Below are 22,742 nucleotides of genomic sequence, written 5' to 3' on the forward strand. Positions count from 1 at the left end.
AGAAGTCTTCCTCCCTCCCTCCCCCCCCTTTTCCTTTCTTCCTTCCTTCCTCCTCCTTCCTCTCCCTCCCTTCCTTTCCACAGGTAATATAGGATTGTGCCATTTGCCGTCCCTTCACAACCGTCAGGAGAGCCCCAGTGAAGCCACCACCTCCTCCTCCTCCTCAGCTGACCCATGGAACTGCCTGCCACTTTGCTGGGGGGAGGTGGGAGTGGCGGACTGTGAGGAAAACTGCGCCCCCGCTCCCCATTCTGGCACACTTTGCCAGCAGGCATCCAAGTCGCTCCCTCATCCTTCCCTCAACCTCAACCGCTGTTAAGAGATTTCAAATTTCTGCCTTGTTTCCAAAGCACCCAATCGCCGCTCACCCGTGGGGCCTTGCCACCAGCCGACTGGGCGCAGGGGCCAGAAGGAGGCGGGAAAGAGGCCGGGGATATGCCCATGGTGATCATGTGACCTGGGCTGACTGTGGTGGCGCAGCAGCACAGCAGTGCTGAAGCGGCCACAAATTTCCCAAATTTCATCCCATGGGAGTCATGGGTCCAGGGTACCTTGTGTAAGTTAGCCTATTGGAGGTACCTTGGTTCAAAAACGGATGCCCTATGATGCACCGTTTCACCCAGTTGAATGTTACAGACAAGACAGTTTTAGAGGTATATAGATAGATAGATGGCTACATAAAATCTTTTCATCTGCCCTTCCTTGAGATTTCACAGCTATCTTGTGCTGGCAAAGCAGACATCAAAACAGGAAAAGCTAGGCCGCACACCTGATAGTCAATAAGGCATTGCCACTGTCCCAGTACAGATCTGAAACAAGCACCCCTATTATGCTCAGTCAAAAGGCATTCTGCAGATGTTTTTCTATTAAGAAGAAACAAGAAGAAAATAAAGGATGATTAGAGATTGGAAGTGATGTCCTTTGGTCTCCAATTAAAATGACAGGAATGAATCTGGATAATTAAACCTGGCTGGAAGCACCCTTATTCTCAGTCTGAGGTAGAAAAAGTCCATCTACCTCATACATAATGAAACAGGACACGTTTAAGATGTATTATAGCATCTGTTATTTGGTTATTTATTGTGGCACTTCCTTACTGCTGACTCTACATGGACTCCGTACCATAAAACCTATAACAAAAGACCCTCCTATTAAAGATAGTGTGATGCAATCACTGCCCAGAATTTGTAACATCTAGTTCTTGCCTAATATATGTCTGGAGATAGTCTTTTCTCTCTAATATTTAAACTATTTAAAAATTGCTTAATAGTCTGTTGAATTGATATTGATTCCGTCTTTAATATACCATTGGTTTTTGTACACCATCTTGTGCTTGTTGAAAACGAGTCCAGGGGGGTTTAAAGTATGAAATGCAGATTTTCAGGTATATGCTTTCACCAAGGAAACAAAAAGGTAGTTCTGGGATTTTTATTGCTTTCTAGGCACTTTAACAAATCAAGGGCCTCCAAAAAAACACCACAAAAAATGGTCATCAGAGTCTCCCTCCTCAAAGGAAGCCTAGAATTTGCAACCCAACTCACAAATCCCAACTAGAAATAAAAATGGTAAGCAAATTTTGTTAGGGTTCTAGTTCACAAGCTCTGACTGGATGCCTGTTTGAAAGTTAGCAGACCAAAATGTTCTGTATAACTTCTTTACACACCCTTTCTTCTACCACGGGTTGTGTCTACTATATAGTCTCTGAATGTGAATGGATAGTGTACCCATACTTTTGAGTTGAAGTTCACTGAATTCACTCTGCAACCCTTAACTATCCAGCCATAAAGATGCATTATGTACCTTTTACTTCTTAAATGCTGAGCAGATGTCAGACTTTATTCAATGATAGGTAGTTATCAGATTGGCTCAAGCACTATCATATGTGATTTTTTAACAAATTATTAAGAAATTCTTATTATGAATTACTTGGTAAAATAATGTAGTCATAGTTCAAATACCTCAGCTTTGTCTGCTTCTTATTGCTGTTCCTTGTCTTCTATTGGGATAGGAGGATGGAGATGAAAGTGTGCTGTTAGGAGGACCACAGAGTTGGGACTGGAGGCTGGATAGAGGCAATATGGAATTGGAGATGTAAAAACAGGCAGAATGTAGTAATGGCAGGAGGGAAGGAGGGAGAGAGTAAAGAGATTGCTAGTGATACTTGCGAAGGCCTCAATTCTCGGTCCTCAAAATGTGTGGGAACTATACCTTCCCAAAGTATCTAGTGTAGGAATTCCGGGAAAGTTGATAGACTATATCTTTCCTGTCCTTGCTGTTTCATTTTGTGTTTTGACTGTTCCTTTAAGTCAAAGTTTAAACAACTTAAAACTGAAGAACCTGCTTGGACAAGCAGCGAAACGTCTCTAACCAAAAGAAAAGAGGTCCAGTTGCCATGACTCAGCCCCCAGATAATTCCACCTGGATGACTGAGAATCTTCATCAACTTAAAACAATTAATTTAAACTTTCTAAACTGATTTGCAGATGGAGGAGGATGGCTCTCCTGTTTACTTTTTTTTTTTTTTTTTTGCTAGGATCAGCATCTTCTCTGATAGTGGCTTCTGGTGAGCTGGTTTCAGTTCCTGAAAATTTGCTTAACATACAGTATATAAAGTGAATTCACTATTGTAATTAAAATTCTTAATAAAAATTATATTTTTTAAAAAATCAATGCCATTTCCTTACTAAAGCCCAATTTGAAACCCAAAATGGTTCTAAATAATCCGCTTCCTCCAGTGTCCTCTGGAGCTGAAGCCTGACCACCCTCTCCACCATCTTTCCTAAAAAAGGAAAGTTGGAGACTGGACAGTAGTCGTCCATCATGACCATTGGGTCCAGTGATGGTCTCTTGAGGAGAGGGACCACCACAGCCTCCTTCCAGCTAATGGAACTGCCCCTCACTCAAGGGAGCTGACACACTGCACGGCCACAATCATTAGGTCACCTTTCAGGCGGCTTCAGCCATCCAGGAAGGACCTAGCAGGTGGCTGGGCTAAAAGACTAGGGAACCCCGTCCACTTCCTTGAGAGTCACAGAATCATCAGATAATTAACTGGGTGGCCAAGGATATTATGGGCAATCTTGTGGAACTAGTTAGTTAACTGATTTCCTGCTCTGCCTCCAATTTTTTTTCCTGATTTCTCCTCTCCTGTGCTTTGCGTAATGTTGCCTACCCCAAAGGGGAATTGTGTGATGGGAACATCTTGATGCAGAAAAGCTAAACTAGGCTAAACTATGGTCCACAAGAGGCGGCACTTCCCAAAGGAGATGTGGGTAAAATAAAGTCTGCATTTGATTTAATTCCATTTAAATGTCAATTTCATTTAATCAGCTTAATTGTGCTGTTATAGATTTGTTGCAGAACACCAACATAAATAAAAGGCTCTTTAGCAACAGACCATGACTATAATAATGCTTAAAACACATGGAAAACTCTTGTAAAATATTGTTAAAAGGGAACTAAAAATATCCAACATTTATAGAGGTATGAAAGATGGAGTGCAGCAGAGGAAAAAGGAAGAAACCAGGAAAACCATCCTGAGCAGGTGTGATCACATGTAAATAATGGGTGGAGCTCTGATCACACCATATTGGCTCCCATCTTGACTTTTTTGACCACCCGCTACCTGCAGACACCCATGATCCTACGCAAAAAGATTGCAAAAGTAGGAGACAAACCATCACAAAGCAGCCCCAGTAAATGCAAGGCCCAAAGCAATTAGCCATGAATTACGCTTTCTCAGGGCTGTAGTCCTCATTACTCAACTAACAGTGACATGAAGATGCCTATTTCATTTAATAAAGCTTTTAAACATTCATGAAATGTTTTTAAATTGTTAATGTTTAATAACATTTTTAAAAAGTTAAAGCTCTTACAGGACTGCCCGTTGAGCAGGTCTTGTGTTATTGTGAGCTTCTGATGGGCCACCAGCATCATGCTGTGGCAGCCAACTCTTTTAAGAGCCAGAATCGTCTGCAGGGGGGAATAAAAAAGTCAACCTGCCAGTTGCAACACGGCAACCAAAGCCCCACCGTCCCAGCTTTCTTTTACGTGCACTGCAGGATCACAGCCTGACTTTCTGACCCGCAGACGATCCTGTCAAGGAAACCACAGGAGAAGGCCAGCAGTACCCTGGCAGGGGGGGAGGGGTCCTGCATCAGCCAGAAATGGCCGGGAAATGCCACTGTGGTCTCACTTGCTCCTGGTTCCCTGACTGGGTCTCTGACACGATGAGCAACAAAGGGTAACAGATTTCACACGCCTTGTTGCTGGAGGGCATCAGCTTAATCGAGAAAGCGTGGCTTCACTACCAGGAAAGCGAAGGATGACTTCAGCCTGGCTCCCTCATGAAGGCAACCTGGCTGAAAAATGGCATTGCCACAACGCATCTTTCTGCTGGGGTGAGGTGCCAGGGGGAAAGGCCCCTTGCAAAGTCTCTCCTCCACCCGAGATGAGCAGGAGAAACTGCCTCCTCCATGTGGTCACACTTTTGGAGCACCAGCCCCATATCATCAGCATGCACTGCCAGCAAATCTCTGGAATTTAATGCCAATGCTGCACACGCTACTTTTTCCCTCTTTCACCTCTTCTGGGCCACTGAACACTAGGACACAGAGAAAGATTCCTCTCGTGAACACTCTTCCTTTCTTCCCCACCACTAAAATGCTACCTTGGCATTTCTGCAGGTACCAGTAGAGGTGAATATGTGTAGCTCAGGGCTGAACTGTGGAGTCCTTGGGGTTCTCTGAGCTTGGTTCTTTCCTTGCAAACGTTTCATTGCCTGGCTAGGTAACATCTTCAGGGCAGTCCATTTTAGCACTGAAGATGTTACCTAGCCGGGTAATGAAACGTTTGCAAGAAAAGAACCAAGCTCAGAGAAACCCAAGGACTCCACATTTCTGCAGGTACCTGGTGTCCGCCTATGGGTTGACCCAAAAGAAGAGGACTGAAGGCCAGGACAGAAGGAGAAGGCTTTCCTGCTCCTTGCGAATCCCCCATTCGTATCTCAGGAAGAAGGTCACCTGCTATCCAGCTTGGGGGAGGATGGAGGAGACCTGAAAGATCGAGAATGGTTGTTTTTCAGAAAGCAGAGACGCCTCTCCTGCCACACAGAAGGCGATGCGGCCTCCCATCCTTTCCGCTGCTCTCCTCTAACCCCCCCCAAACCACTGGCCCTTCTGGACATCCGCAGTCCGGCCCGGGAAAGGCTCCTAAGCGACTCGCTGGATCGACGGAAACTGCAAACCTGCTTTGGGCCGAACTGCTGGTTTCAGGAATTTAAACAGCTTCCGTTAAACTAAATCAAACTGATTTTCCCCAGCGAGGTGTCCTCATTTACAAGCAACTATTCTTTTTCAACGGCGAGCGGTTCAGCCGCTGGGCGAGGGGCCCGCAGCCCCGAGGAGGCCGCCCAGCGCCGTCTGCTGCCCCCGCCACGCCCGGGCCTTCCAGCCTCCCTCCGAGCTCCTCTTCTCGGCGAGCCTTTGGGGAGGGGGTCGGACCCTCCCTCTGGAAGAGGCCCCGGTTCCCCAGAGGGACGGGGCCGCCAACGATGGCTGCTTTGCCCCACGACGGCTACTCTGAGGAGACCGTCCGCCTGGTCGCGGCTACGCGGGTCCTCCGGCGGCGTGCCGGCCGGGGCCCGGAGGCAGGAGCCGAGGCCCGGGGGAGCGAGCCTGGGCCACCCGGGCGCCCGCGGACACGCGACGCGGCGGCCCCCGCAGGCCGGGCCCCAGAGCGGCCCCGAGGGTCGGCGCTGCCGCTGCCGCTGCCGCTGCCGCTGCCGCCGCCTAGACCGGGGCGGGCTGCTCCCGCGGCCGGACTTCCTTCCGGAGCCGGCCGGGGGCGCTGCGGGAGGAGCGCGGAGGGCAGCGCGAGGCAGCGGCCGGGCCGCCGCGAGGATAAGCGCTCCCGTCCCCCGCGCGGGGCCGCTGCCGGCCGCGGAGCCGCCGAGGCGGAGGCGGAGGCGGAGGCGGGGCCGGGCGAGGCGGGGCGCGCGGCCGCCTGCGAACCAGCCAGCCAGCCAGCCAGCGAGCGCAGCCAGCCAGCGAGCGAGCGGAGGGGCGGCCCGGGCGCAGCGGCCATGCCATGCCCGCGCTGAAGCGATGCCTGCCCGGCGCTGCCTCCGGCCGCGGAGAGCGGGCGGCCGCCGGCGCCGCCGCCGCGCCTCGCCCGCCGCGGCCCCGGGCTGGCCGCGCTGGTGCCTCTTCTGCTGCCTGCTGGGCGGCGGGCTGGCCGGGGCGGGCGCCAGCGGCCGCGGCTGCCTGCCGTGCGGGCCCGAGTGCGCCTGCCGCGCCGTGGCCGGCGCCGCCTGCGCCGTGGACTGCGCCGCCAGGGGCCTGGAGCGGCCGCCCGGACCGGCCTTCCCCGCCCGCACCGCCGTGCTGTGAGTACCGGGCCGCGCGAGGGGGGCGGGCGGGCTCGGGAGCGCTCCGCCGCCGGAGCCGCCGCGCAGGTGCCCCGCGGCCGGGCAGCGCGGTCGGCGCGTCTCGGGGGCGGCGGCTGCGGGACCCTCAGAGGAGGCCCGGCTGGGCGGGAGGCGGCCCCGCGGGCGGGCCTCGGCCTGAGGTGGCTTTCGCCAGGGCCGGAGGGGGCCCTGTCCGGAGCGCGCCAGCCGTGCGAGGCGGGAGAAGCGCTGGACGTGGGATCTTCCCCGGCCTCGGGGCTGGCCGGGCCGGAGGACGCTCCCTGTGGGCCGTCCTTGGCGGCCTCCTGGGGGAGCAGCCCCCGCCTCGGCAGCCCCACCGTGCCGCCGCTTGTCTCCCTTAGCGGCGGCGGAAGACCCGCACCCCGCACACGCTCGCTGGCTCCGGGGAAGGCAGAAGCCAGTCCAGGCGGTGGAGGCTCTGCGGATGGGAGGCAGGGAGCTGCCATCCAGCCTCCTCCGAAAGCCCGTGGCCGGCCCCCGCCCCGGCCCAGTGAATCCCCTCCCTCAGTTCAGCATGGCTGGAAGAAGCCAGCCCTGGTTTTGCCTGAACCTAACGCGCCCTGTGGGTTTCCTTGGTTGACCCTGAATGCGTTTGGGGCTTGGGAGAAAAACCTCCCCTTTCCCCCGTGGGGCCTCCTTTCATCCCCCCTCCCTGGGGCTACTCAGCCACACATCTCCACCTGCTTTTGGGGGGCAGGAGCTGCTGGCCTTTCCTTGGCAAGGTGCAGAGTTGATGGAACGGAAGGACGGGGAGCATGGGCCCCGTAGTCCCAGGGAACTGGAAGAGACTAGAGGCAAACCCATTTGCGCCGTTGGGCTTCTGGGTCATATAAATGTTTTGCTGTTTGGGTTGGTGCACGTGCAGAGTCCCTTTGGTTCTGTAAGTTCAGCTCTGGTGTCAGGTAATTTCAAGACAGCGCATCTCGTGGCTAAGTGGGGTCTGCGCGGGTCTTGTCAGTCATACCGCCTACCTTCTTGTAGTTACAGTATTTTTTTCCTAATTCATTTGGTTTTGTTCCAGCCTGTCGTAATAGGAATGTTGGCATCACATAGGAAGAGGACAGAAGCGTAAGGGACACGCCTAATCGGTTTGTGAGAAATTTACAAGGCGAGGGTTCATAAATGAGTTTAAAGGGGCCCCAGAATCTGTTGGACTGTGCTGCTGTTGACCCCAAAGTTAGATGTCGAGGGCGCTGCAGATGGAAGATGGCGTAAAATAAAAAATAGAACATTTAAATGGTGTTATTTGAGGAAGGTGGGGCTATCAGTCCAAGCTGCAAAAATCTGAGATACAGACAGCTCTAACATTTTGCTGCCGTTGAAATGCTTGTCCAGATTCTTGAAAAAGTGATTTGGCTCAGATTGGCAGTCATTTATTTGCCAGATGAAAAGTACTTCCCACATTTCTGCACCGCTGTGATATCCTCATAGAGAATAACTAATCTTTGCTAAGGTGGACGATTTGGTGAGAATCTAGTAGGTCTGTGCAGCCTTGCAAGCCTGGTGCCAGCCATATAAGTTGCACATCAGCTGCTTATATGGAAGGCAAAACTTGGCATTGCTGGAGGGCCCTGTGCTGGGGATGCTAGGCGTGTCTGCGATCTGCAGAAAAGACAGAAGTGAGATTATGAAGGGTTTGATTGTTGGGTCTGCAAGATACATGCAGTTTGGCACTAGGCCTGGTTGATTATAACAAAAACATTATATCATGCTTTCAGTCAGAACAAAATGGAAAGTTCGTCAGTATATTCCAGACATTCAAAGCTGAATGGAATATCTGTTTTGGCAGCATAGGAAAATGTCATTTTAATCATCTGAAAGAATGTCAGCTCTTTTTTTCCCTTACTTTTCCACATTTTCCTCTCCCTTCTTTTGTTTTGTTTGTAAGATTGAGATTTGCATTTGCGTACCTAAAATAAAGAAATTAAATTTACAGTGAAATATCTCTCATTTTACTGTCACCTTCACAATAGCAACCACTTATAAAATAAAAGTAGGCTAAAAATATAGAAAAGTCAAGCAACTAACAGAGATGCCAGATGTAAACAGTCTGTCTTCACTGTAGTTTGCAAGTTACCTAACAGCTCAAATGCACGGAGGGAAACCTTGCCCGCTTTTTTTTGCAAACCTGGTGCTTTGACACGGCTCCATCTTTTTCTGAGAAAGTGCAGCCTGGTACAGATCCCTGTCACTGGGTGGGGGAAAGGCTAAACAGCGATTCACAGAGGGATCTTAACTCTACATGGACCCAGATTTTGGTTCTCCCCACTACCCTGGATGGTTTTGGCAAGAATAGAATAGAAGCTGGCTTTTTTTCCAGACACAAGCTTTGGGGGAGGCAGCTGAGGCACAACGCGTAGGGAGTTCTCATGTAAAGAAGGGCAAGAGTGTTCCTCCTCCCTCCTGGATCCTGCGCTCCATTTCCTTGGTGGCTGATGCGTAATGGAGGCCTTTTCTCTTGTTGCTGAGGGAGCAACTCGGAACTTTCTAGGAACTGCGTCGCCGCTGAATAAATCTGGCAAAGCGTCGGTGTCTGGGATAGGCAGTGGGGTGCCTTTGGTTATCGAGCGGGGTTTCGGAGGGCATGGTCAAAAAAGTCAAGATGGGGGCCGTGATGGTGCGATTGAAACAATCTGTTTTTTAGGGACACCCATGAAAAGCAGGAGGAGCTTCAGTTGCACATCGCGGCTGACATCTTGCCTTTTTTGACCATTCCCTGTGGACACCCCTGCACCTGAGGATTCTGCCCTTGGTAGCTGCCAAGTTCTTTCTCCCTTGGACATTTTCGTGTTTTAAAAAATATTATTTTAATTTAGCAAATGGGAAGCGTGCAGGATCAGATTATACCGTACTGCATTTGTGAAAACTGGAGACAGGAGGTGGCTGTGCCCCCGTGACTTTGCTTGGAAAGAGTGTTTGAATTTCCATGCTCATCGCAGGTGCTTTGCTACTCACATGTTCACATCCCCTGTGAGTTCTGTTTTAAAACAGGATAGAGCACTGAAGGATATAGGAGAGAATCTAGGTTTCAGAATGAGAAATCATCTTCTGCAGAACAAGATCACCTTTTTATCAGCATTTGCAGCTTCAGTACTTTTGTTTATACAGAATTTTTCAAAGACCTCTGTGTGTGAATGGAGCAAGTAATTCAGAAAGAAAAAAAACAGTAGAAATTTATGGGCAAAAGCATTTAGGTTGAGGATGGATGGAATACACACAAAAACTGGAAAAGAGATTTGGATATTTTATAGCTAAAATTGTTCAATTATTTCATCTTTGTATGCAAGGAAGATGTAACATTGTGCAGAATGCAAAGAACAAATCAGATCAATTTTTGGGAGAATGACCATTATGCATGCTAAAATTTCTCCTGGGGTAGATATATTTTTTGATATTTTGAGGAATTTGTTGAAAGAAATATTGTGATATATCATAGGTCAGAATGGCTGGAAAAGAAGCAGATTAAACTAATTGATTGAAGTAATTGAAACTGGTATGAATATTGTGAGAAACAGCCCTATAGATGGATTACTTTCACTGTTTACTTGAATAAATGAACAACTGCTTTCTACTTTTCTGTTTGTTAATTTCTGGAGAAGTTTCCCTTTTTTGAAGGACATACTTGCCTTTTGTTTATCTCTTCTGTTTGACATTACAGTGTAACATTGCAATATGTGGCATTACAAGTCTTCAGTGTGTAAAACACATGAATATTTTGATTTTATGTCTTGATATTTTATGGTGTAAACTGCCAGGAATCATCAGAGTCTGGAATATATAAACACAATAAGTAAATAAATACTAAAAATACATATGTGAGTTAAAATTTGGGGCCAGCTTGCAGTTCTCAAAATAAAAGGACAATTTCTTGAAAAACTGGTTGATCTGTACTAACATTTCAAATGTAGGAGGTGTTTTAGGGATGTGGATTTTTATTTGAAAATAAATGACCTTTTTCACTATATATTTAATCTGGTTTTCTTCTAGTGCCTAATGTTAAATAGAGAATAAAATGTGTATTTTCTAGTTTTCTCCAAGTTCATCAGAGTTCATCTAAATTATGAACTCTGATGTATTTTCAAAAAGTTATGTATTTTCCAGATCTTTGGATGAGAATGATAAGAGATAGAGAAGCTTAGATTATCAGTTTTTTGTTTAAAGTGAATCCATACCATGCCCAATGTCATCTTTACTATGGTTATAATTATTTATTCATTTACTATGTAGATTGCTGTGCACATTTCTCTGCAGGGGTATCCGCAGGGATGGGTTCAAAAAAGTCAAGACGGTCGCCATAACCATTCAGGTAAAGCCCCCGCCTTTATTACATGCATTGTGATACCCATAAAAAGGGGTGAACTTTGATTGCATGTTTATAGCTGCCACCTTGACTTTTTGCCCTCCCCTCCCCAAGCAGATGCCCCTGCGTGTCTGTCATTGCTGCTGTGTGAGCTGCACTGAGTCCTGTAGGCTTCCAGGTGCAATTCAAGGTGGTGGTTGTCACCTTTAAAGTCTTACAGGGCACAGGGCCAGGTGGCTTGCGGGACCACCTCTCCCCATTTCTGTTTGTCCCGCTAGATCTGGCACAGGGCCTGGGAAGTATGCCGTTTCTGCCATGGGGCCTGCTTTATGGAGCAGCCTCCCCCCAGAAGTACAGATGGCCCCGACCCTGTTGGCCTTCAGAAAAGTGATGAAGGCCTGGCTCTTCCCCCAGACGCTGGGGTGAGGATGTTGATGGAGCCCGTATGGGGTGATTGATTGACAGAGGCGTTTTAATGGGTTTTTCGTTTTAATTATGTTGTGTTTTTGATTCTTGCTTGTTGCCCAGAGATCATTCTGGTAGATGGACAGTTTGTTTAATAAATAAATAGAGGACCCTACCTGTTAGAATGGTTGTTCTGGGAATAAATTGGCAAGTCTGCTTGGGTCTTGGGTGCTCAGAGAAAAGGCACGAATCAATAAACAGAATCTGCCAGTTCATGGGTTCCTGCTAGCTTTAGACCTCCGCTGGGATTGCATTTTTGGTCTATACCTATTTCTTTTTTAACTGATGGCTGTTGTCTTTGATTTCCCTTTGGATACACGTGCACTTTGTGGCAAGCCTGGGTTCCTTGCCTGCTATGTGTGAAACAGCCCCTTGGAGAGGCACTTGGCTATGCAATATCCCCTATTTCTAATTTCTGTCCAGAACACAGGAGTGCTATTAGCCTTACCCCAGGGCTGATATAAATGTAGATTTGATCCTATATTGATCCTATATTGATATATATCCCATGTCTGCATACCAGTTACTGCCACCAACCTGTGGAGAATCATCTGAGAATAAGACTATATTGGACCTGCTTTTGAGTAAACATATGCTAGATTTCTCTGCAAGGGACTTATTATAGCTGTCAACCATTTAAAGAAATGCCCCTTCTAAGATAGCAGTCACTTTCTGTAATTATTACATATGAAGAGTAACTTCTTTTAGAAATTAATACCTTATTTGTTGGCTTCTGGGTTGGGATGATTAGAGCTCCTTTCTGGAAGAGTGCAATAAATTTGAGTTCCCAAATGTCAGTTAATTGTTTTTATTTGTTTTAGCTGTTATTGTTTATTTTGTTTCAGATACCTTTGTTGGTTTACTGCATACCCCTCAAAGCGACATTGTTCGACTTGGGCAGCCATATAAATGCTTTAAACAAAGAAGCAAATAAATAAATAACTTGGAGTAACTTTGCAGTCATTAATGACTTTGTAGTGGTTTTAAATAATTAAGCATTGATTATTATTATTATTAATTGTTGGTGGATCAAAATTGATGAAAGCCCCACTCCTTCTGAACATGTCCCATGTTCACTTTGCTCACTACCCCACCAATTTTGAGCCCCCCGCAATGCCCTGTCCCCGCTTCTGACAGTCATTAATGTGTTCAGATGGGTCGGCTTCTACTCTGATCACCTGGAGCTTTGGACTTGGGTGTTTGGGCGAATGGTGGTAGGTAATCCTGGTTGATACACAATCTCTCTGCCTGCTAGCTAGAAGACAATACTGGACATCCATGTCTGTGTATTTCTCAAGGAGGTTTATGGAGCTTCCTTCTGACTTTGCAACAGGTGAAGCTTTTATTGCACTGTTGTGGCTGCCATCTTTGCCTTTTTGACCACACCCTGCGGACGCGCCTGCTTTTTTCAGAAACTGATCTGGAAAAATATTACACCTTATTTCATCATTAATCTTGGCAGGTGGCAGCATCTTCTGGACTCTGACGCTCATTAGTTCTTGGATGGGAGACCACAAGGAAATCTCAGGGTTGTAGACTAGACTGGGAAGACAAGCACATCCTGGAACAGAACAAGGGCAAATCGGGAATTGAGGTTAAATCAAAGACGTTGTCTTATTTGGTCCTTATGAATGATTTTGGCTAAACAACAGAATGATGATCTTAAACTTTATTCTTTGAAATCTTTTCTCTGGCTAGCCTCCCCCCTCCCCATTTCTCCCTATTGGTTCCACAGACTTTTTTTTTAATTCCTGTAATAACATCCGGACCAAACGTTGTCTCTCTGCAGTTGTTGTTTCTAAAAATAAAGGAGGCCAAAGGGCAGAATCTAATTCAGGACACTTTGGAAAAATTACACACATTTATGTGTGTTACATGATTCAGTTACGTTCTTCTCTTGCAACTTCTTAATAATTGTTTTTGTTGCTATCAACATTTTCCATACATTTCAGTCCTTTCCTCGAACTTTGATGAGTGGGTGGATTAAGAATGCTAAGAAGTCTTTAGCCTTCTCGCCCTAGAAACTGCTCTGCTTTCTTGGATTATTAAACAATTTGTAGCATATATGCGTGTATATACCAATCAGGGCTTGGGAAAGAAACCCTCGGGCCATCAGAGGAGACAAGACCCTCTTCTGCCAAGGAATTCCCGCTCAGATTTTCTCTGAGGATGCCCTGACTGGAAGGAAGCCAATTTAGAGCCGTCACTCACCCAGAGAAGCAGCGGGCAGCTCCTTCTCAAGGTGGGCTAATATTGCGATGCCTTTCCACCTAGTAAAGAGAAGGCAAAGGCTGACAGTAGAAAGCCAGACCAGAACGGATACTCATTCAGAGATGAAGAGGGCACTTGTGGCATGGTTAATTATGCCAGGGAGGGATTTTCCCACGGTACCCGACACACCACGCAACCTTCCCTGGGCTGCTTGAGCTGAAAGGAGTCTGGTCCAGCCTCCTTAGAGAAGGCTACCCAGGTGGGCCCCAGTCTTATTTTAGGCTCCCCTCTGTCATGATCCGTCGCATGGTTTCCCTCGGATCCTCTGGGGCTGCGAAAGCCAGGCCAGATTTTAAGAGGGCTGAGTGGCTCCTCATCCTAATCTGGCTCTCTGGTGCTTTGGCTGCTATGTGCGAGGATGAAACGCCCTGGCACAGTGCGCGGAAAGGGAATGGTCCCAGGCTGCACCTCATGTCCCACTTCCGTGTGAGCCCTTAATGGCTTTCGCATGGGAAGGGAGCTGCCTGCGCCAAGGGCTCTTCCCCATTTCGGGTGGGTCTCTGGCAGGCTGGGAAGAAGCAGGAGGAGGCCGGCCCTGTCGATGCTGTCAGGGAGGGCTCTCCGTGGGCCCTGCACTCCCTCCAGGCCGGGAGGCCTCTCCCCCCCACTCTAGGTTGGGTGGGCTGAAGCTGCCCAGTTGTATTCGGAGGCAGGCTGCTCTGCAGGGAGCTTTGCAGATGCCCCAACAGCTGCTCCCTACGTGCTCCGGCCCTGCCCTGAGCCTTTTGCATAGGATCAGCCCTGCACCTCCCGAGACGAAAGGCTACTTAGTGCCCATCTTGGGCACCTGCTGCCTTGCCAGTCCTGAATCGGGGCTGGGTGGGGAGTCGCCCTGCAGGCGCTCCTGTCTCCGGGGCAGAGACCTTTTGGAGCTTTTCCCAGGCGATTTTCAAGAATATTCATTTGAACACCCCCCCCCCCTTATGCTCATTGCATCGGTGGGACGTTTTCCTACACGTTGGAGTTAATGGCCCATAAACAGGAGTGTGTGCACTGGAAGAACTCTGGGTTTGTATTTTAACAGTTTGCTTTTTCTACCTTGAAGGAGAAGTCCCAATCCGTCTGAGCCTGTCAGAGACTGAACCACATTTTTCATGGGACCCCCGTACTAGGAGGAGGAGGGTGGCAGCCCCAGGAGTGGAGTCCTGTGAAGGCAGCCTCTTCGTTCGCTTTTCTGCTTTTTTCAAAAAACAAGTGTGGTTTACTTTAACTGGTTTTATTGGGATGCTTTTGTTTAGGGCAACGCTTTTCTTGCAGATTAGTCTTGGGGAGGAAGAAGAGCATAGAAATAAGCAAGCCGAGCAATTGGTCAATCCTTCTGAGATTGCAGGAACAATTTCCTGTTTCTACCTCATCAAAACCCCTGAGAACTTTTCTGTATTTTCAGAAACAGCCCGAGAATCCTGGGCACATGGATACTGCTGCCTTCCCCAACCTGGTGCTCTCTAGATTTGGGGTGTCACAACCTCCACAGTTCCCCAGCCAGCCTGCATTTCTTGGGGGGACAGCTGTTCTGCTGAGCTAAAAAAAGAAAAGCCGCTTGGTCTCCGCTGAATCTTGGGAGGATCCGTTGCCTGCAGCATAATGCAAACAGCCCGCTGTGAAAAGGAGTTTCTCTTTGGAAAACCTTTGCCTCCCTTCCTTTCCCCCATTAAGGTCCTCCAGAAGATGGCCTGGCGGTGCTGCTCCCTCCGTCTCGGGGTGGGCGTGTTCAGCAGCGCACTTACATAAGCTGCAAGTTGCGGGGGGGGGGGCGGGAGAGGCACTGCTGCTGTTTATTTTTGGGTTCTTCCAAGCTGCCTTGTCCTCCCCGTCAGATGGGTGGATGGGTGCTGGTGGGACAGGAGACCCGGCATCTTCGCTCTCTGCCCGCTTGCTCAGGCCGGCCAGGGCAGAGCCAAACTGCAGGGGCCGGCAGCTTGGGGGCAGTCAGCCAGAGTATGTCCGCTGGCACCTTCCGCTGTGGATAAATTGTTCGGACTGGCAAGCCTGGTCCAGCCGAACTCTTACGTAAGGGCAGAGGGGTGCGATTGCTCCTCAGGTCCCTTGAGCCCTCTGCTTTGCCTGCAGTCATACTTATAATAAACATACATACCTCCTTTGGGGTATGTGCCTGAGAGAGACCATGCGTCCCTGCACATGCCTGTGTTTTGGAACGGGGCTTTTGGACAAGAGCGTTCTTGGTGGTGGTTTCTCGGCTTTCAGAGCCCGATGCCATGATTCCGTCTGTAATTAAAACAGCTCTGCAGGGTAGGATGTGGCCTCACAGAGCAGAGGCAGGATCAGAAGCAGACATTTCCCAGCACCCCACCTAGGGGCCCATCCGCTGGGCTACGCTTGCTCTTGAGTTTGCCTTGAACGGATGCGCTGGTGTAAGATTGGAATTCAGGAGTGGACAAAGCTGATCAGAAGCGAAAGGGGATGCCCCCCTGAAGTCTGGGTCCATAGTCCCGTGGGAATAGGCAGGCAGGCATCTTCTGTACCTGGCGACCCACGGGCGGTGCAAACCCTCTGAAACGACAGGTTGCCTTTCTCCAGCAAATCCTCCCCTGCAGGCGATGGACTGCCATTCTTAGCACCCCAGCCAGCAGGGCTCCCTGCATCAAATTAAGTGGGCGTCAGCGGTGTTGATCCCAAAGGTGGCCGAAGAGAGGAAGAAGCCACAGGGCTGCCTTCCCACATCATGCTAGGCTGTGTAAGCCACAGCTCGCAAGACACGAATGCTGGGTCCACAAAATACACCCACAGGACTGGTTAGCCTGGGCAGGGCTGCCTCTGGAGGTTGCTTGTGTCCTCCATTCCGGTCGACCTCCAGGCCGAAAGGGGAGCAGCTCCTTCGATCCCCAGAAGCGCTGCTTGGCCCCCCAGGGTCAGATGTTCGCTAATTGCTCAGCTTTGGTTTAGTGCCAGGCAGAGCCATGTTGGGCCCAGACAGAAACGGCAGCATCGTATTGAAGGTTCGGCATGTTTTGGGGCACAAAAAATCACAGTTGACCCTTCCATGTGGTCTTTTGGGCAAGTGTATTTCCTCATCTTTGTCTTTTTTAGAAAAACTTGATCTTGGGTCTTTATTTAAAAACATCCCAAGGGAGTTTACAAAAGCTATGGAAAATCAGACTTACTGGCAGTTGCATTTCTAAAACTCAACCAATATTTGGGAGTGCAGCTGGAGGAGGACTTGTGAGACCATTTGAGTGGACAACAGGATGGCCAGAGCTCTGGCCAGCACACTTCCCCATCCTTCCTCGGTCCAGGAGGCCCCGAAGCCATGGTTCTCCCTTGCAGCACACCAGCGTCCTCCGGGGCTGCGGGGGGCATAACACTGAGGCCACGGGCATTGCTGCCTGAACATCTGGAAAGGGCCAGGCTGGGGAAGGTTGTGCTGGGAGCTGTGGGAAGAAAGCCGGCCAGTCAGGACCTGGCTGGCATTGGCAGGTTAATGATTGCCCTTGGGACAACAGGCAGCTGCCTTGGCTGTCCACGTCAGCTGACTGCATTCGGCCTCTTCTAGCAAGGCAGGGGTGATATCAGATTTTGGCAGGGTGCTCAGGTCCTGGTGCCGGCTGGCAGGGGGTGAAGGGCAGTGGTTAATACATAAGTGAGACTTGGCATTTGTTAAGCTCCATAGCTACAGAGTCCAAACAAGGTTGCGCTCCGTGAAGTTGTCTGCAAAGGCATGTGTTGCCTACTGTTTCCTGGGCAACCCCACCACCCATCCTGGCACGTGTTTCAAAAGGCAGCATCAGGAGCCCCAGCCCCAGTGGGGAGTGTTAGGCAGGGATGTGGGTTTCCAGAAAGTTTTGAATTTGATAAGTACAATTTGCACAGACTAACTTTTCCTTGCATCAAACTTTTTTCCAGGACAAATTAGCCTAAGTTGAATAGGCGATTTGCATCGCCATTGAGGTGGGATGGCAAATTTTTAATGGAAATAAAGCCCTGGGAAATTTGGTACCCTGAATTACTGATGAGCAGTGAAACTATTTGGATCCCTACCCAGCCTGAAATTATTTCTTTGGTTTTGGCTGAGCTCTGTTTGCGAACTTGCCCAGTTTAGGATATTGGCTGAACTCAGGCAATAGTGGCTTATTCATGTAAACTGTGATTTAACCCATCACTCATTTCTATTTTACATCGCAGAGTTGTTGTGCAAAACCGCCGTGGAGAGAGAGAGATGTAGAAGAAATCCGCCACGGATTTCTGTGAGAGCAAAGGATACATCCACCCAAATTCCAAATTTGCTCAGAAACACATTTTTCAAAAAAGAATCTGTTTGGAAGACCATGAGCAGAATGAATGCATGCTTGAGAAAGACAGACAAGAAACATTTGTGTAAGGAAAACTGTGCTGAAAAAGTGAATGTTAACAGGAAGCTGCATGCAAAAGAGCATATATTACAGCTGTTTGTAAATGGCAGGAAATGTGGGCTTCCTGGCACTTTATAAAAGGTTAAAACAGAATAAGTCCCAAAGTAACCAAGATTAGATTGACCCATAGGGGACTTGGTGTGCTGGTAGTGCATCATAGAGAGAAAACAGTATAAATTCAATGAAACAAGAAGTGAGGCAGAAGCTGCTCTTCCCAGCTACTAACAAATAATAATAAAATTTATATTTGCATTGTGTGTTGCTTTCTTTTAATAAAATCCTAGAGTTGGAAGGGACCTCAGAGGTCACTTAGACCAACCCCTTAATGCAGGATCCGCTAAAGCATCCTTGACAGATGTCCATCCAGCCTCTGTTAGAAGCCCTCTAGTGAAGGAGAACTCCACACTTCATGTGGTAGCCTGTTCCACTTCCGTGTAGTTTTAATCCATTGCTCATGGATTCAAGCCAGGAGCCTCAGGTCATTCTGAACTTCAGCATGTCTTACACAGTTCTTGGAGTTTCTGGAAATGTATTCTTTGGCCATGCTCCCCTTCTTTCACTTCCTGTACATGTCCTTTTTTCTCTCCAGCATTTTAGAGAGCTCTTTAGATGGCTCCCATTTTCCCTTCTTGTGGGAACTGCTTGCAACTGTGCATTCAGTATCCCCTTTTGTAGGGTTTCCCATCCTTCCTGAAGCCATTGGATCCAACCCGCCTTCTCTGGAGCTGACCAACGCCTGCTCTTCTGAAGCCCGGTGTGCAGGCCTGACTTTCTCAGTTCCTTCTCCTCTGGATATCTATCAGCCCTCCCAGGTAAACCAGACAGGAAGCAAGACCAGATGAGCGAATTCTACTTTCTTGTAAGGCTCCATTAGCAGAATCTTGCAAGTCTGAAAGCACAAATCTCCCGCCCTCCCTATTTACCGCCTGAGTAGTTAGGGCGGGTCTTTCCTAAGTTTCTGTCTTTGACCGCTACCCTGTGGCGGACTCCTTTCCGTTTTATCTGATGGCTCCCCAGGCGGCATCTCTTCCCCCCGCCCTCCGAGGCCACCCTCACATTCCATCACAATATCATAGATTTGAGGATAACATGGTCACTTCCCCCCAAGGTTCCAGGCCCTTTCACTTTCTCCACCAATTCCTCCCTGTTGATGAGGATTAGGTCCAGGTAGCAGACCCTCTTGTTCTTTCTTCCACCTTCTGACAAAGGAAGCTGTCAGCAAGAGAAGACAAGAGTTTGTTGGTCTCCGACTCGCAGCAGCGTTAGATTCCCAGCAGATGTTCGGAGGATTGAAATCCCCCATTATCCCCTCTTGCATGCCTCTTTGAAAGACTCGTCATCTGATGTCCAAAGATCTCATCCATATCTTCCGTCTGCTCAGGTGGTTGATAATAAACTCTCATAACAGTGTCACTCTCCTTTTATTCTTATTCAGATACGTTCAACGGGATTTCCGTGCTCTGTTTCCTCAACTTCTGTGTGCAGAGCCATTGCTGGCATACAAGGCACCCTTGTGCGGAATTCCACTTAATGCCCCCCCCCCTTTTTAAAATATTCAAAATGTATCTCTTCTTTCTTGGATGGTCTCATTCTATGTAACTATGTGGTATGGGTTTTGAATTTTTTTTTAAACTTGCAACTGGCACCCCCCCAACCTGGTGCCCTTGTGCAGCTCACACTTTGCACACTGGGTAGTGTCATACCTGTCTGTGTGACACTGACTACACTATGGGCCCTGATGGCTTCCATGAACAACCCCAGGCAGCCAGTAGCCTCAGTCTAAACACAGTCAGCAGTAATAGGAGTAGCTGAGGAACCTTCTGGGCACCCAAGTACCAGAATGGCCAGTTTGGAGAACAAATAGTTCCACCCAGTTTGCATTTGGTTGAAGGGAGGGGGAGAGCCTTGTTCAAGTTTGGTGATGTGAGTGTTCAGATCTTTAGGGTAGACGAGGAGTGAGAGGCCTTTGGGAGGTGAAGAAGTTCAAAATCAGCATTTGAAGATGGGGGATGGCCTGGTCGCACCCCCTGCTAAGATCCCCATAACATGCTGAACCAGCAAGACCCCGGATTTCATCCTAGCCTAGCGGGTTGTGTGAACCCTGAGCCAGAAGGACCTTTTCCCTTCCCACCTTCCAAAAGACAACTAAGGATGGAAAGGAAGGTCTGTCAAGCAACTTCGATCTTGACAAGCAGCTCTTAAAGCTTCACTTGCTGATGTAGGTTTAGTGTAGCACAATGATTTTTGTATAGGAGAAAGGAAGGTCAGCAATAGCGTTCATTGTTTGGGATCAATAACTTTGTTCATAATGAGTTTTAAGGCAGCTGAATTGCTGCGTCCACACATTTTAAGAGTGACAGAGGATTGCAGACTGGTTTTTTTATTTTTTTGAAAGGATGTGGCAAATGGAGAAAGTCAAAGTCATAACATATGAGCAGAGGTACCCTTGTTTGGACTGGCTGGACCTGAAGGGTGAGTCCTTTTGGTCTGTCAGTAGAGTGGCAACATCTGTTCGGGTGAGCCTTGCTTTCCATGGCAGACATGCCAGCCCCATTCTGGTTGAAACAGGTTTACTTGGACATTCCTTGAAATGGGTCCCAGTTACAGAGAGGTAAAACTAAAAAAATAGGAAGTTTGAACAGATTCTTAAGGCGGGGGATAAGTAAATGTGCTGTGTAGTCTCTTGGCCCTGCATTGTACTTCAGCTTTTCCTGAACTCCAGAGTGGAGGCCCTGCCTCCCAGGACTGTTGCCAAAGTCTAAATAATATTTTTATAACCCCACCATCCAGTCTGACTGCAGAACTGAACTCCTCAGTGGGGTCCAGTAGGGTTTCTTTTTTTTTCAAGAAGATGAGGCTAGAAGCTGCCTTACCTGTGCATCAAGCTAGACTCCCATGGCTGATGTGGGTCTTCCGGGCTGTGTGGCCGTGTTCTGGAAGTTTTGGTTCCTAACGTTTCGCCAGCATCTGTGACCAGCATCTTCAGAGGGCAGGAGCACAGACAGGAGCAGTTCTCTCTAGACTCCCATGTTTATTCCATTTTATTTGAAAGAAGCTAAAGCAGTCAGTTGGAGGAGATGCCCATGTTGGGTGCCCAGGAGCAGAAATGTGTCAGTCCCTGTATTTATTTATGAATGAATGAATGAATGAATGAATGAATGAATGAATGAATGAATGAATGAAATTTATTTGGCTGCCCGACTCACACAAATGTGACTCTGGGCAGCATCCGTCACTATAAAACTATCAGTCAAGTACGATTAAACAACAGCAACAGTTAATAGATGATTGGGAAGACTTGATATGCTCCACTACATATTTTTATAGTGCAAAAAAAAAAAAAGTGGATGAAAGGGCAAAAAATAAAAACATTTTAAACAACCCAGCACAAAAAAACTGGAGTTGTGGTTGTAAACTGGGGCTTCCCGCTTGTGGTTTTCTCCCTTGAAGAAGCTTTTTTGAATCTGGATTCATCCTGATAGCAAGCCTTCTGTGCAGCATAGCGTCTCTGCCCAGAACTCATTGTGAAAGGTGAAGGGGGCGTTTGGGAAGGGAGATGGAAAATACCTGTAGGATCTAAGCAGGCTTTAAGGGACCCTCACCTGCACACATCCTGTTGTTCAGGATGAATCACTTTTTCTTATCAGAAAGATTGGGAGTCTCACTCTTAGAGAAGGCAGGAAGTTCAGGTTCACAGATTGGGCTAAGCCACAACATTAACTATGGTTTGTTGAAGAAACCATAGTTAACTCATGGTTGTTTAATACACCTTTGTTGATTGAATACAACATTTGATAAGGCATAAGCCACAATATATAAAAATACAATGGCTTGATGCCAAGCAAAAAGCAAGCTAGCCACTTTATGTCTTATACAGTTCTTCTATGGTCTCCTCCATAAAAGGACTTTTCTGTCATAAGAAAATAAAAGGAGAATAATGGATTTTCTTCCCTCCCCTCTGTGTAGAATTGTGTGAATAAGGCAAGAGTATGTACAGGAATAAATGGCTTACTTTCTAGAAATGAGCTGTGATATATCAGAAGATGATACCTATAGGATTTCTTAAACTGTTGGTGGAATTTGGTCCCAAGCCTTTTGACTTATATGGAGTTCAGCACCCCAGATTCTCAGCTAGAGACATGCCGGATGCAAATTCAGTGCAGGTTGTCCAGGTGGGAAAGGTGCACTGAGCCATCCTGACTTTACTCAGTCTGTGTATGTCCTGCTAAGCTACAGACAAGCCAACAACATTATTCTCTGCATTATGGAACTGTTCTCGTCTGCTTCATTGCAAAAGAGTTGCAGCTTTCCCACCTTGAAGACCTCTTCATCAGCCAAGATGTCTGGAAGTGAGGAGAAAAAGTGGGGCTGGGTGGGAAAAAAAATGGGATGGCCTTGGAGCCATGTCTGGGCCAGGAGATTATTACATGGAGCAAGAGGGAGACTTTATCCATTCAAGTGGGTCTTCTTGGCTACTGAGCGATGTTTGAGAGGACTGGAGTATCTGCCTACTTCTGCTCCCCAGTGCTTGGGACCCATCCCTAGTGGGGAGAGAGCCCTGGCAATGGTTTAGCCCCAGCCCCATATGTTTTTTGCAGGGAGTTCTAGAAATCCCAAGAGTAGAGATGATCTGGGGGCTGCATAAAGTGAGGAATCTTGAGGCAGGATATCTCTGTGAAGCCAAGAAACTTTCTTGCTTTTTAAATTCTTTTTTAAATGGAGAGAGTGCAAATGCCTTGAGCTGTATGCAGCCAGAATGAAGAGGCTGATTTCATAGAAGGGGCCCAAAATTTAGTTTGAGCATCCCTTTATTTCTGGAACTTGAGGGATTTTTCAGCATGGGATCTCAGTGGACACCTTCCCTCTCACTTGAAGGAAAGGGGAACTTGGCTGCATCTAAGTTTTATTGGTC

At 48.1% G+C, this 22,742-nt stretch overlaps 1 protein-coding gene across 1 annotated transcript in view; it reads left to right on the top strand.

Annotated features, from left to right (window-relative positions):
- The first annotated feature begins 6,014 nt into the window (after positions 1-6,014).
- PKD1 (polycystin 1, transient receptor potential channel interacting) overlaps positions 6,015-22,742 on the top strand; it is a 128,889-nt gene continuing 112,161 nt past the window's right edge. Inside the window, exon 1 of the mRNA XM_088152401.1 lies at positions 6,015-6,385. Coding sequence (XP_088008527.1) covers positions 6,105-6,385 — 281 coding nt within the window. The 5' untranslated portion in view covers positions 6,015-6,104. The remainder of the gene's footprint in view (positions 6,386-22,742) is intronic.

The sequence above is a fragment of the Python bivittatus genome, unplaced genomic scaffold (genome assembly GCF_059951505.1).
Source record: "Python bivittatus isolate LINGU-HERP-01145 unplaced genomic scaffold, Pbiv_v1 ctg000030_np1212, whole genome shotgun sequence".
Lineage (NCBI taxonomy): Eukaryota > Metazoa > Chordata > Lepidosauria > Squamata > Pythonidae > Python > Python bivittatus.